Source organism: Rattus norvegicus, chromosome 14 (assembly GCF_036323735.1).
Source record: "Rattus norvegicus strain BN/NHsdMcwi chromosome 14, GRCr8, whole genome shotgun sequence".
In the NCBI taxonomy this organism is placed as follows: domain Eukaryota; kingdom Metazoa; phylum Chordata; class Mammalia; order Rodentia; family Muridae; genus Rattus; species Rattus norvegicus.
Genome location: NC_086032.1, coordinates 13,628,740 through 13,641,941, shown reverse-complemented (window position 1 = coordinate 13,641,941; position 13,202 = coordinate 13,628,740). Strand labels below are relative to the sequence as shown.

General features: G+C 41.0%; 1 protein-coding gene across 5 annotated transcripts in view; it reads left to right on the top strand.

Moving 5' to 3' along the window:
- The window catches only part of Mrpl1 (mitochondrial ribosomal protein L1), a 59,136-nt gene that overhangs the window by 21,692 nt on the left and 24,242 nt on the right, over nt 1-13,202 (top strand). For 3 of the 5 annotated variants that reach the window (XM_039091672.2, XM_039091670.2, NM_001105997.2), the window contains 3 exon segments: nt 1,073-1,156; nt 2,271-2,342; nt 6,247-6,358. In XM_039091672.2, the coding sequence (XP_038947600.1) occupies nt 1,073-1,156; nt 2,271-2,342; nt 6,247-6,358 (268 nt within the window). 5 annotated transcript variants of the gene reach the window in all.

Below are 13,202 nucleotides of genomic sequence, written 5' to 3'. Positions count from 1 at the left end.
GTGCTTTGCATTCAGCGTTCCTTTAAATGTTCCGTTATCTCAGGAAGTCCCCAGTCACTCATGTAGCTCATGGCAGTGTCTTGCAGGACCTCAGGCATCATTTTGAATAGGGATCTACTTACAGGCTCATGACACTAAAGATGTGGCCTCTGTCTTAAGTTTGCTCTGTTTTGTCACCTCTGTGCTGGGAACTGAGACCAGGGCCTAGAGCACCAGGCAAGCAGTCTATGCTTCTTGTTGTTCTTCACCAGAATGACTGAGGATATTAATTCTGGGCACTTACAGGACTGTACTTGTGTGTGTGTCAAAAGATGCATTGTTTCTGTTGGAATTCTCAGTTCACTTCTTAATTGTATCTGAAAGCGATGGTGATCTACACTAAAGGAGACCACTGATGAGAAGAAACTGTCAGTCTTGGCATTCCATTGTAGATCTAGGGTTTCTATTTATAATGGCCCAGAGCCATGGGTCCACTAAGGGTGAGCTATTGAGCAGGTCAGTTGCCCTTGTTTAAGATGTCTAGCTGTTTTCATCATCTTCCTTGAGTCTGAAAGCTACATTTACATTTTTAATTCAAGGTAGCAAACATCTGTTGACACCCAGAAAATGGAAACTGCTGTACTAGTTGCTAGGGAGGAACAGCTGTGAATACACTTGTAGCATTTGAGAACCTATGATAAATGGTTTGGCTAGAAACCTCACAAGTTGGGGGGTATGTTGTGCACAAGAGAGAGTTAGATTCTTATTTTTCAAAAAGGAAATAGATAATCTTGTGCTTTAAATTATGATCAGAAAATAGTAAGGAATAAAGGGGCAGACCTATCATAGATTGAAAGATTTAAAAGCCAGAGTTGGGAATGGTGGTGCATTTCTATAGTCCCAGCATTCAGGAAGCTGAGGCAGGAGGATCTTGGTTTTGAGGCCAGCAGAAAAGCCCTATCTATCCAGTTAGCAAGCCAATCAACCAACCAAAACAACCTCAAAAAAAAAAAAGTCAGTTCTGTTTTTTTATAGAATGCAGAAGATAATGGAGAAGGTAAATTTTGTAATTATTTTCCCCGTGTGTGTTTAGAAAAAAGTGGAACCATTTGCCAGCGTTATTGCTCTCCCACACCCTTTCTCGTCAGAAGTCAACAAAGTTGCTGTGTTTACAGGGGTAAGTAACTTTGTCTACAGTTTTATAATTTAATTTATAAGAGATTACACTAGTCAATAAAGAGAGTAATGGGATGTAATTAGAGGAGAATCCTGAATTCGTATCAGTTCTTTAAGGTTACTTTTTTGCAGTCGAACCTCCAGCCTGAGGGAGAAATAGATACACCAAGCACTGCTGCGGTCTTTAGCAGCTATGGCAGCAGCTGTGGGCTCTGTCAGGCGTCTCCCACTTCCTACTCGGGCTCCTCTGATGCACACAACAGTGACCAGTGCTGTGCATCTCCATGCTGTTTAGACAGATGCCTGCTCACGGTGCCAGCAGACACCACATGGCAGGCATAGGGTCCGACTTGGCGGGCTTCTGTGTTGCTGACATGTGTTTATGATGTGCTAATGAGTTTGCTTAGTTTTTCCCTTCTTTACTATCTGAATTTCATAACTGAGACTTTACCAATTTTCTCTGCTTTCGTCTGAGGAAGACAGTGTGTTCTTTCCAGTGGGTGGGGATTATAGTTGTCAGAGAGCCACAGTGCTGCAGTAACTAAAGGAGTGACGTATGTTCCCAGAAGACAAAATGATAGAAGTGGGACATGTGCTGTTCTGTAGAAGTTGGCAGGTGCGGCTACATTTGTGTTTTGATTTCTTGAGTCAAATTCCCCCCCACCCCCATCAGTTTTATAAAATGTTAGGTAATAAGATTTGCTGTACTTTAAGGTTTTACTTTTGGGAGGCGTGTGTATGGTAGACCAGCTACTTGGTACTTGTTAGGTTGTTTGCTTGGCTTTTGTTGAGACAGAGTCCCTCTGCAGAGCCCTGGCTATCCTGGATTTGCTGCGTAGACCAGGCTGGCCTTGGAATCACAGCAATCCTCCTGTCTCTGCTTTCCCGACACTTGCTAGGTTCTTTATATGACAGCAAGGTGCATTTCTGCTGTCAGTCAATACTCCAGGGACATACAAACTGAAGTTTTCTGAATATAATGTATACATTTAAAAATTGGTGTATTTTTAAATAAAATTAAAAACAATTTTTATTTTTAATTGATATTTCTGACAGCTATTATCAATATAATGAATCTGTTTAAAAATATTGTATAAACTGTTGTGTTTTGGTAGAATGCATCAGAAATTAAAATAGCAGAAGAAAATGGAGCTGCGTTTGCAGGAGGAGCAGATCTAGTTAAGAAGGTACTGTGGTTTATGTTGGTTTCTTATGAAGATTGTTCTGATAGCTCTGCTTCCTTCCTTCCTTCCTTCCTTCCTTCCTTCCTTCCTTCATTTATTTATTTATTTATTTATTTAGTGTTCATAGGTTTTGTCTGCATGTAAATCTGTGCCTCATATGTGTGCCTGGTGCCCTTAGAGGGCAGAGGTGTGGGGGTCCCTGGGAGCACAGTTGCATACACATACTGGCTACCGTGTGGTGTTTGCAGTTGAATCCAGGTGCCCTGGAAGAGCAACCAGTTCTCTCGGCTGCTGCGCCGTCTCCCGACCCTTTACACTAATGTTTCCTAGTGCACATGGTCACTCAGGTTCTCTGTCTCCAAAACAGTTGGTAGGCTTTAGAAAGGGGGAAACGTTCTGTACTTCGTTCAGTTTCAAATCTTAAAATAGCCACCGAAGCTCTTAATCGTTGATTACTTCATTCTTTGATTTGTTTATAGTTTACTGTTGTTATGAAAGGTTTGTGCATAAAACATACAGGCCGATGTTATTCAGGTTTTGAATGTGAAATTTAAAATGAAATCCCAATATTAGTACACATGAATGTTTCATTCATGTTTTTAAGACGAAGTGTGTTTTCTTTCTGGGAGTGAAAGTATCATTTACTTGGTGTTTAATCTCCATACTGTGGTATTTCCTGTGAGCATTTACTCCCTGTCCACTTGAGGTGGACTTAGCATGCTCACTGAGGTGGACTTAGCTCACTGAGGTGGACTTAGCATGCTCCCTGAGGGGTGAGGGCGAGTGAGAAGCCCGCCTTGGGAAGGGAGAGCCCGAGGGGCCCTGTTGAAGGAAGGCAGGTAGGAAGAGGCTTACAGTTATCTGTAAAGTCCCAAAAGGTTTTTCTTCACATTTTAAAGAAAGGTCCCTCTTTTTCTTAAATTATATTATGGATAGAGGTGGGCAAAAGGGTGCTCGGAAAACAGATTTGAAAATGTGTCCTTTGTTAAATAATTAGAGTTTTTGCTTGACTTGCTGGGCTGGTTCTTTAGGGAACATGGCAGCCGAGTAGTGTTCTAAGTCTGATGGTGATTTCAATTTCCTTTTAAAGGGAATTGGAGATGGTTTATCTGAGAGTCAGATGTGAGTGACCAAGGCCCAGGAAACACAAGAGTTGGTTACCCCCCATTTTATGTTCCCATGTGGAAGTAGTTATGTTACCAGCCAGGTGTTCTTTTTCTTTGCCTGATAAAGGATTAAAAGGCAGGAAACTTCTCAAGGGCAACAGTCAGCAGCAGACACAGTCAGCAGTTGGAGAAAGGCTTTTCTGGGGTGAGGAAACACCCATGATACAGAGGGAAAGACCCTCCACAAAGCTGAGGTGTGAACACAGGAAGCTGGAGCCCAGCTTCTCCTTGAGGGGTGCTTTGAAGACTCCTCCTTTATTTTAAGGTCATGATGTTAGCCTGTCCTGACCTGGCCTTGAACCTGCTGATGCAGTCCAGCAGCAGGAGGAAAGGCCAGTAGGCCTTTGTAGGACCGTAGGTAACATTTCCCGTGAGCTTGCTGGAAAGTAGCTAAGGAGCTTACTTTAAAACAGGGCTTTGGGGTTGGGGATTTAGCTCAGTGGTAGAGCGCTTGCCTAGCAAGCACAAGGCCCTGGGTTCGGTCCCCAGCTCCGAAAAAAAGAAGGAAAAAAACCAAAAAACAAACAAACAAACAAAAAAAACCCAGGGCTTTGGCCGAGTCCAAGTGTAGTGTCTTGTTCTTCCTGGCATATCATTTTAATTCTTTACAAAGTACTAGCAGTGTTTGAGTTAGTAAAGAGTGAATACACTGCAGCACTTGTGAGTCGGAGCGTGGGGCTCGGTCTCTGCAGCCAGCAAACCTCAGCTAGCGCGTGCTGCCTCTCTCCCAACCTGTGAGAGCGCAGCAGCTGTCACGGCCAGCCCTGCAGCCTTGGCCAGAGGTTACTCATTTCTCAAGGGAAAAACAAGGGGGGAGAATGCAGTACACAGCCCTACTGTTCGTAAAGCATGCCCTGGAAAAAGAAACCCAAATAAGAAAATCTAATGATGACTTTTGGTATATAAATATTATAGGTACATAATTTTTCTTCAGGAGACCCAGTGTTCCTAAACAGTTAGAGAAACAGTTCTGTTTGGGTAAGTTATCTTATGTCATGTGTGTGAAAGCTTTCCGTGGTATTTTTAGAAGGTATCCATTCAGGTTGTGAAGTTCTAATAGGGTTCTCAGGTACTATCATGGCTGTTGATTTTCAAGCACATTTCTATACATTTTTATTTACTTATTTATTGCAATACTGGAGGTTGAATCCAGGGCCTTACCCAGGTAGGCAACTGTTGTAAGACCAATAATACTCCAAGCCCTCATTCCTGCCATATAAGCACTCTGTCCTCCTTAGCATTTAGCTAGAGAAATGGCTCAGCAGTTAAGAGCAGTGGCTGCTCGTGTAGAGGGCCCATGTTCAGTTCCCAGCACTCCATGGTGGCTCATAACCTTCTGTGACCAGTTCTAGAGAATCCTATGTCCTCTTCTGGTCTCCATTGGCACTAGGAATGCATGTGGTGCATAGGAATGCATGCAAGCAAAACACTCATAAAAAATAAAAATAAAATAGTTTTTGAAAAGAAAGAAACTGTAAAGTAGGCTATCCTTACTGAACTTTGAATCATTTCTAAGATCTTAATTTAGTTATTAAATTCATTTCATTTTGAAATGTCACAAATATATTTGGCTCAGAGAGATTTGAATGTAATGGTTTTTCTTGTGTTATTCTAAGTTGTGTTCCTAAGGTGGATTGTAGTGCAGCATTCGCAGATAATTTTTAACTTAAAGGAACGTGTGTAGAGTTAGTTTTAGGAAACCTGTTAATGAAAGCCTTACGTACAGTTCTTTGGCATTTCAGTTGTCTTTGTTTCCTCTGTGTTCTTGGGATGGGACCCTGGTTCTAGAACCCCATGGCCTATGTTTGAATCCTGGTGCTTCTTAGGAGACACATGCTGGTTCCTTCTCACAAGGCCCCGTGTTCCTCATCTGAATTATTTAGTTAATATTAACACCTGCCTTGAAGGATTGGATGAGCTAAACTGTATAAAATATGTGCAGAATTCACGGCACACAAGTTCTCACTTAATAAGCCAATATTTTTAAGAGAGGCATAGAATGTTATTCAAAGAAACACTAGTAAGAGGAAGATAAAGTCCCAGAACATAGCCTAATTTTTCCAGAGTTGAGTTTTTCTGAATTCATTAACCCCAAACAAGGCCTTGGATAGGTAAGGTTTCATATAAAATGACAGTTGAACTGATGAAAGATTTGTATCTTAGCAATATTTTGTTTTAAAAAGTTATTTTACTTTATTGTCAATTAGATTTTTAAGTGGAGTATAGTATGGTGGTATAATAATTATTTTGGCATTAGCTGGATTTATCCACAAATCTGGTAAATCTGAAACATTCAGTTCTTTTGACGCACTAAGTTTAGAAAGTTAGCGGTTAGTAGTGAATTTGGCAACTTGGAGCTTTTAGCTTGTAATGAAAAATGTCTCCCTGCCTTCAGTTGTAATAGACGTGCATTGTGTGTGAGCAGACACATTGGTGTGCTCTAGCTTACTTTGGGAGGTGTGTGTGAGCCGACGCACTGGTGTTGTGCTTGAGCTTATAGCAGCATTGGCCTAGCATACTCTCACAGCAGTATTAAAATAATTAATTTTGTTTAAAAATACACAGAGCTATTTTTACAATATAACAAAGTGTTTTGCTTCTGATGTTTTCAGAAACTGGTGACTGTGTTTATATCATTATGTGTTTGAAGAAAAATGTGCATAGTAGTTCTTTTTTGAATCATGAAATTGCTTATGTCCAAAAAACTAAAGTATTTCATGTATTCTTCCTTTGGTTTTTAGATCTTGGATGATGAGGTTGTTGTGGACTTTTATGTAGCTGTTCCAGAAATAATGGGCGAACTTAACCCGTTAAGGAAGAAACTGAAAAAAAGATTTCCAAAGGCTACTAGAAGTAAGAGGGAATTTTTCTTTTTTCAATCTTATCAGCAACTCTTTATACTTTTGTTTGTAAAAATCAAAGTTGCTAATATGTTTGTAGACTAAATATTATGTCTGATATTTGAAATTGCTGTTGTAAGAATATGTAGGTTTTATTTTCCTCTTTGGCATTGATGTTGCTGGAGTGTAATTCAGCTGTACCTTACTGGAATGTAATAGCTGCTGAGAACATCATCGTCATGACATTCTGTACATGTCATGTACATGTACATGTCAGCTTGTACATAAATACATATACATGAGTGCTTGGCTCTATAAATGTTTCCAACTAGTAGAACTTTTCTTTATGAGTACTTCCTTCTTAATAAATACAGTAAGAGAGGCCGGGAGATGGTGACATACACCTTTAATCCCGGCACTTAGGAGGCAGGGCAGGGGCAGGGGCAGGGGCAGGGGCAGGGGCAGGGGCAGGGGCAGGGGCAGGGGCAGGTAGATCTCTGTGAGTTTGAGGTCACCCTGGTCTACAAAGTGTGTTCCAGGACAGCCAGAGCTGTTACAGAGAGAAACCCTGTCTCTAAAAAACCAACACCCAACAACAAAAAAGAAGTATAGTGAGAGAAGTAATGTTGTTATGTTAATGTGATAAGTGTTATAAAATGAGAGATACAAACTGATCAGTTCTTAAGGTACTGTGGATATTATCTGGGGTTTGTTTATAATCTAGGTGGGGACCTCAGCAGTGTATCATGAATGAAGGTATTCTAGTATAATTGGATGAACTGACTGAGACCTAAGTAGAAAGAATATATTAACCACAGGCCCTGAAGTAGGCTAAAATGATGGACTGGCTCCAAGAAGTGTCAGTTAGGTCCTTTTGGCTCACACTGATTCCGTAAGTGAATAATGGGAATCAGTGTTGGGGTGGATTGCAGTCGTTTTGAGGAAGTCTTTGAATTAGGAGTTAGTGAGCATGGGCTTACTGTCTATTCAGCATGAATCATTCAGGTGCTGTAAGGTGTGATGTGGCATCATCTGTTCTTTAGAGTGGCAGGAGACATACTGGTTTGGACTGGAACTGGAGTAGGGAGCCCAGTTAGGCCACAAGGACAGGGGATGTATAGGGACAGTGTTCAGAGTCAGTTCTGTGTGGTGAGTACCGGGAGAGACAGTGTTAAAGACAGGACTTATGACTGAATAGGAAGAGGGCGACTGAGAGGGAGGGAAAGGCTTGCTCTGTGCCCTGTGCATTCCCCTGACAAGTGATGTCAGTAATGAGGCCGGAGTACATGTACAAGCACACGCACAGAACGGGGTGTGTGTTGTAGAGGTTCCTGGATGTCTGGTATGTTTTCTATTAGGTACTACAGAAAAAAACAAGTATTTAAAAATCTGTTTTAGTTATTTTTTTTTCAAATTTCAACTCTAGTAGAGATAAAGAAAAAATGTTAATTAAAATTCTTCATACATATTAGCTATTAAGATATCATCTACTCATGGTCTCACTATGAACGATTCAAATGGACTCAAGTTCTTTTATTGCCCTATGGTTTTGTTATTTTTGTAGCCTGCATTAAGTCGCACTGGTATTAGATGTGGGTGGGACTCGTCATTTTTGATAGACTTATGTCACAGCTGCCTTTGTTGTTATGGAATCAGATTTACATTTTTCTTAAGTGAGGCCTGAAATTGAATATTATTGGGGGGGGGAAAGGAGATTTTCCATCCAACTTAGAGGAAATATTTCCCAGAAACATATTTGATTTCTAAGTAAGCTCAAGTTGCAGCCAGTGGCCCTAATGGAGACAGTGAGAGATGAGGCTCATGGTGTCTGCCTGTGTCCGCCTGCGCCCACGTGTGCCCACCTGCGCCCACCTGCACCCACGTGATCACTGCTGTTGCTGTCCGTCCGGCTCAGCTGTCTGTCAGGCACTAATTGCTGTAGTGCTCGGCTTCTAGAACCCACTGGGTTCCATTTCTGTTACTCTTTACATTAGCTCTCCTGTTGTTAAGTCTAAGAAGGTGTTCAAATGACTTCTTTATTCCAAATGGCAAGTTTCCTGTTAAAGTGTTTTTTTTCCCCAGGGAGATTTACTTTATTTCTGCTTTCATAATGGATCACACCTTCCACCTGCTGTGGGTGTCCTTAGTGTGTGTGACCCCTCCCACAACGGTGCTTTAACAAGGCACCTAGAAGAATGACAGTGCCCCCTTTCTAACATTTCTTTCAGCCCCAAAGGGTCTGCTCAAGAGACGCAGTAAAACGTTTGTGTTCTTTAAGCATGAAAACAACCTCAGCTTGTCAGACTGTTCAAACAGAACATACCAGATGTGCGTGAGAACAGATGGGGCTTGTGTTGTGCATTTTTAGAGATAGTTCCGATTCTCATTTCGGAATGTTTGATTCCCCCTCGATCCAAAAAAAAACACGAAGATAAAACAGAAATGAGGAGGCTACAGTGAGAACCAGGCACTGCGGCTGAGCTCACTCCCATTGTGCCTCAGTTTTACCAACAGGAGTAGGTGTGGCCATCTTGGCTAGATCCAGTGTGCATATTTCACAGCACGTTTTATTTTAATTTCTTAAGCCTAGCCATCTCTCCAGCCCCTTATTTTAATTTCTTATATAACTATAGGCAATTTCACTTTTCCAGATTCCCTGTTTGGCTTGGTTTCTCAGTACTTCTCCTTTTTTTTTTTTTTCATGAAAAATATTTAAAACTTGCGTCAAAGGAATTTGGCCTCCTTTCGCAGGCCCTTCACCTCTCCAAGAGCTCTGTCGACACGGTTCCTTTAACGAGAGGTGAGGCGTGTGAGTACACATGTGTGCGTGCCTGGGAAGCCAGAGGGAGATAGATGTCTGGTGTCTTCCTCAGTCACGCTCCACCCTAGGTTTTGAGCCATGCTCTGTCTCTCAGCCTGGCCAGGCTGGCGGGGCAGTGAGCTCCAGGGATCCTCCTGTGTCTGCTCTCTGTAAAGAGGTGGCTGTACCATGGGGAAGACTCATAAATGCTAAACTACAGAACTTTAAGGACTCTTCAGGTCGTGAAAGAACATTTTGTGCTCCCAAGTATTACTTCTGTTACTGAAGTTGAATTCTTAGGTTATATGAGGAAAAGTGCAAAAACAAATTTCTACTCCACGCTCCCCCTGTACTAGTTTAAAAACTATTCACCCATGAAAGAATTCATGAATGAGTAGGTACAGTTATGACAGTGGATTAATTATGAGTGTCATGGCTAATACTCCTGTGAAGTTCATTTTATTTCAGCCCTAGAGACTGCTGTGCCGTTTTTCACACATGCACATGCTGAATTCTTTACTCTCTTGGGTCTTTGGATTTATTTATTTGGTGATTTATTTATACTATTTATTCATTTTTGTGTCTCTCTGCACTATGCGTTCAATTCTTACTATTAGAGTAAAGACACATTAATTTTATCATAGCATATGGCCCAGGATAGACAACTCTAAGTCAGTAAATTGACTGAACCATGAATTAAGTATAATTTATATATTTTAAAAAATAATTGTGTCTGCTAATTGAACATCTGGTGTGTGTCTAACTGGTGATGACTCTGAACACCAAGAAAAAGCCTTTGACGTTGTGGACTGGCAATTGTACTTCATGCAGTTAGCTTCAGCCTGTCTTCACGTCCAGATTTGTCTAGTTAGACAAAGAGCACTTACCTGCCATTCAGGCCTTCGTGTGGCCGAGCTGCCCTTGCTGTGTATGTAGTCTTAGTTCTTTGTCTTTACACCAGTCTTTAGACATAGATGCCTTCAGTAATTTGTTTGCTCCCTTCCTTACCAAACATTCCTTTTCCAGCCACCTCTCTCACAGTACCTAAAACAGTGCCCCTGGTTGTAGTCACTGATCTTTGTTTCCCCCAAATTCAAATGTCAGTTCTTGGTTTCCACAATTTCCTAAAACTTAAGCATGTTTAATTCTAACTTGCTTCCTTTCTGCCTCCCTTCTTTCCTCGTTTTTCCTTCCTGACTTCCTTGCTTGTTTGCTTCCTTGTTTATTTGCTTTCTCTGGTAAAAGGAAAAAAGAAAAGATGCTTTAGCATGAAAGACTGAAGTGCACTTACTATGGAAACAGCAGAGAGTGTTGGAGGGAGAGAAAGGCCAGTGGGGAAGGAGAAGAGTGTGAAACACAGAAAAGAAAGCGGGAGCAGGTGGATGGTGGTACGATGATTGGAGGCACAGCAACCTGGTGTTTGTCCTGCTGAGAAACAGGATGGAGTAATAGAGAGCACGCACCACCCAGCCTTGGCTTTGTACCTTATGTGACCTTAAGTGAACTTCCTAACAAGGAAATGGAGGCAGCAATCACTGAGAACCATTAATTCTTATCTACAAGACGTGTTTCATGATGGCAAATGCCCAATATTTTTTTGATGATGTTAAGTAGGGTTTAGAACAAATTAGGTACAAAAAGTTTATACTATGCGTAGACCAATATCTAAGATTCCTAAAAGTGGTTATTCATTTGCATGATTGCTTTAAGGGAACTTACACATGCTTCCAATATGTCAGCTCTCTCATTATGGGCTGCTTGTCAAGTAAGTGTGTAATTGTTGACTGTCAACTATGTCCAGAAAATTGAAAGATTAAAAGCCAGTTCACATTTTTAAGAAAATACATATTGGCAGAAACGACAGAAGAATAAACTTAAGTATTAAAGTGCTGTGGGAACTTGGAAACGTACAACATATTTATGGGGTGAGTAACTACTTCTTAGAGTCAAATCTGTAAAGAAGATATTGGTTGAGAGGTTAATCATGAGTGGGTGTTTGCTTTCCTAACATGTGGACTACATTCTAGGCAGAAGCAATGGCTTTATTAATGTAGAAAAGTCAAGCAAGAGTGAGAGTATTCCGGAAGTTCTTTCTGTCGTTGGACATGGACTTTTATCAGATATTGGGCTTAGATAATGATAGACAGTGGGCTTTCTGTACCATTCCACAGAGATTAGATTTTATCCCCCATGAAGGTGAGAACCATTGAAAATTAAGTTCAGAACCATGAGATGTGGTTTTCTTTTTAGAATGAATACCCTGGGGTCATGTAGGTCATGGGACAGACATACGGATGTAGAAACTTACATGGAGATCATCGTGAAGGTTATTGTAGTAGACCAGATAAAAAGAGGAAAGAATATACTCTTTCTAATGGTAGTGAAGACAGAAGGAGAAGATTATTGAGGGATCTTGAAGAGGTAGAATCTGAGAATTGCAGATTAAATATGAAGTGTAGAGGAATCTGATTCTCTAGTTTCGGTCATAAGTAGCATAGTGGATATTGTTCTAAATACAAACATACAGGAAGTAAGCCAGGTTCAGCATGACATTCATCACAAAGTGAAGATGGCGGAAGAGGAAGATTGCCTGGCACATATTATTAACACAGAGTAGTTTGTGATTCAAACAAGGTGACTGGTTAAAAGGCACATAGCTTAAATCTAAATAGTGGGATAAAAGAGACATGATTTTGTTTGTTTAAGACAAAAAAAAATGGCTGTATAGGAGAAGCAGAGGAGCAGACAGGATGAGACAGTGTTGGAAATGGACTGCACATTCCAACCAAAATGCAATGTGTGAGATAGGGAGAGAGCAGGCTGTTTGTACAAGGTCTGCAGAAGAAATACTTTAAATACACAAACACACCAAGTAATCACAACCCATGAAAACAAATAAGTAAGAGAATGTCATTGGCTATATTAATGCCAGACAAAATAGATCATTAAAATGAGAACAGACACTGGAGAAAAGATTGATTATCTATAATAATAAAAGGACATACTTATTTGCAGACAGAACCCCATAATGTATGAAAGAGTATCAGAAAGAAAAAGAGAAATAAATGACTCTTAACAATATTCTGTTCTCCCACACATGAGTGTCTCGTTCAGCCATCATTAGAGAAGGTTTCTCCAGCAGGAGATGAAGACTAACACAGAGACCCACAACTGGACAATGTGTAGAGAGAGAGAGGCCTTGGAACACTCAGTCCTAATTGGGATGTCTGTGAAATGCCCCACCCAGGGTTTAGGAATTATACAGACGAGGGGGCAGAAAGATTTTAAGAGCCATAGGGGGTGGATGGTTCCAAGAAAACAGTGTTTTCCAGACATGAAAGGGTGGACACATAGCTCACAGACACTGTGGCATCATGCACAGGGCTTGTCTAACTCCAAACCAGATGGGACCCCGTGTGCACATGCGCATGCCAGTGTGTCTCTTTTTTTACGCGTATTTGTTAGTTGTTATTTTTGTTTTTAGTCCTTGTTGATCTTTTTTATTTACCTGTTTGTTTTCTTCCGAGAGAGGGAGAGGCGGCGGGTGGAGATTGAGAGATATATTAAGAGATATTGAGAGAGGAGAGGAGGGAGGGGAGGAGGGTGTGGAGTTGGAAGGGTAGGGAGGTGGGAAGGATCTGGGAAGAGATGAGGGAGAGGAAACCTGGATTAAAATATGTTGTATGAAAATTATCCTATTTTTCAGTAAGAAAATTAAAAAATTTCAAGATAATACAGTATGCATTTACATTAACATTTCATACTAAAACTTTTTTTGTAAATTGTGTCTGTGTGTATGTGTGCGTGATAGAAGGGAGACACACGTGTATGTGTAAAGGTCAGAGGGAACCCTGGACTTGGCTCTCTCCTTCCAGTCTGACTGAGAATCTACTTCTAGACTCACGTGCTTATTGCCAGAGGTCTGTTCTTCGCAGGCTGGGCTGACGCCTCAGTTATTCTTGCTGGACTTGGAGTTCCTTGGTCTGCTGTCCACTCCATATGTTAGCACACAACCTTATAGCTTCTTCAAAGCCAATAAGAGTCTCCTCCAAGACAG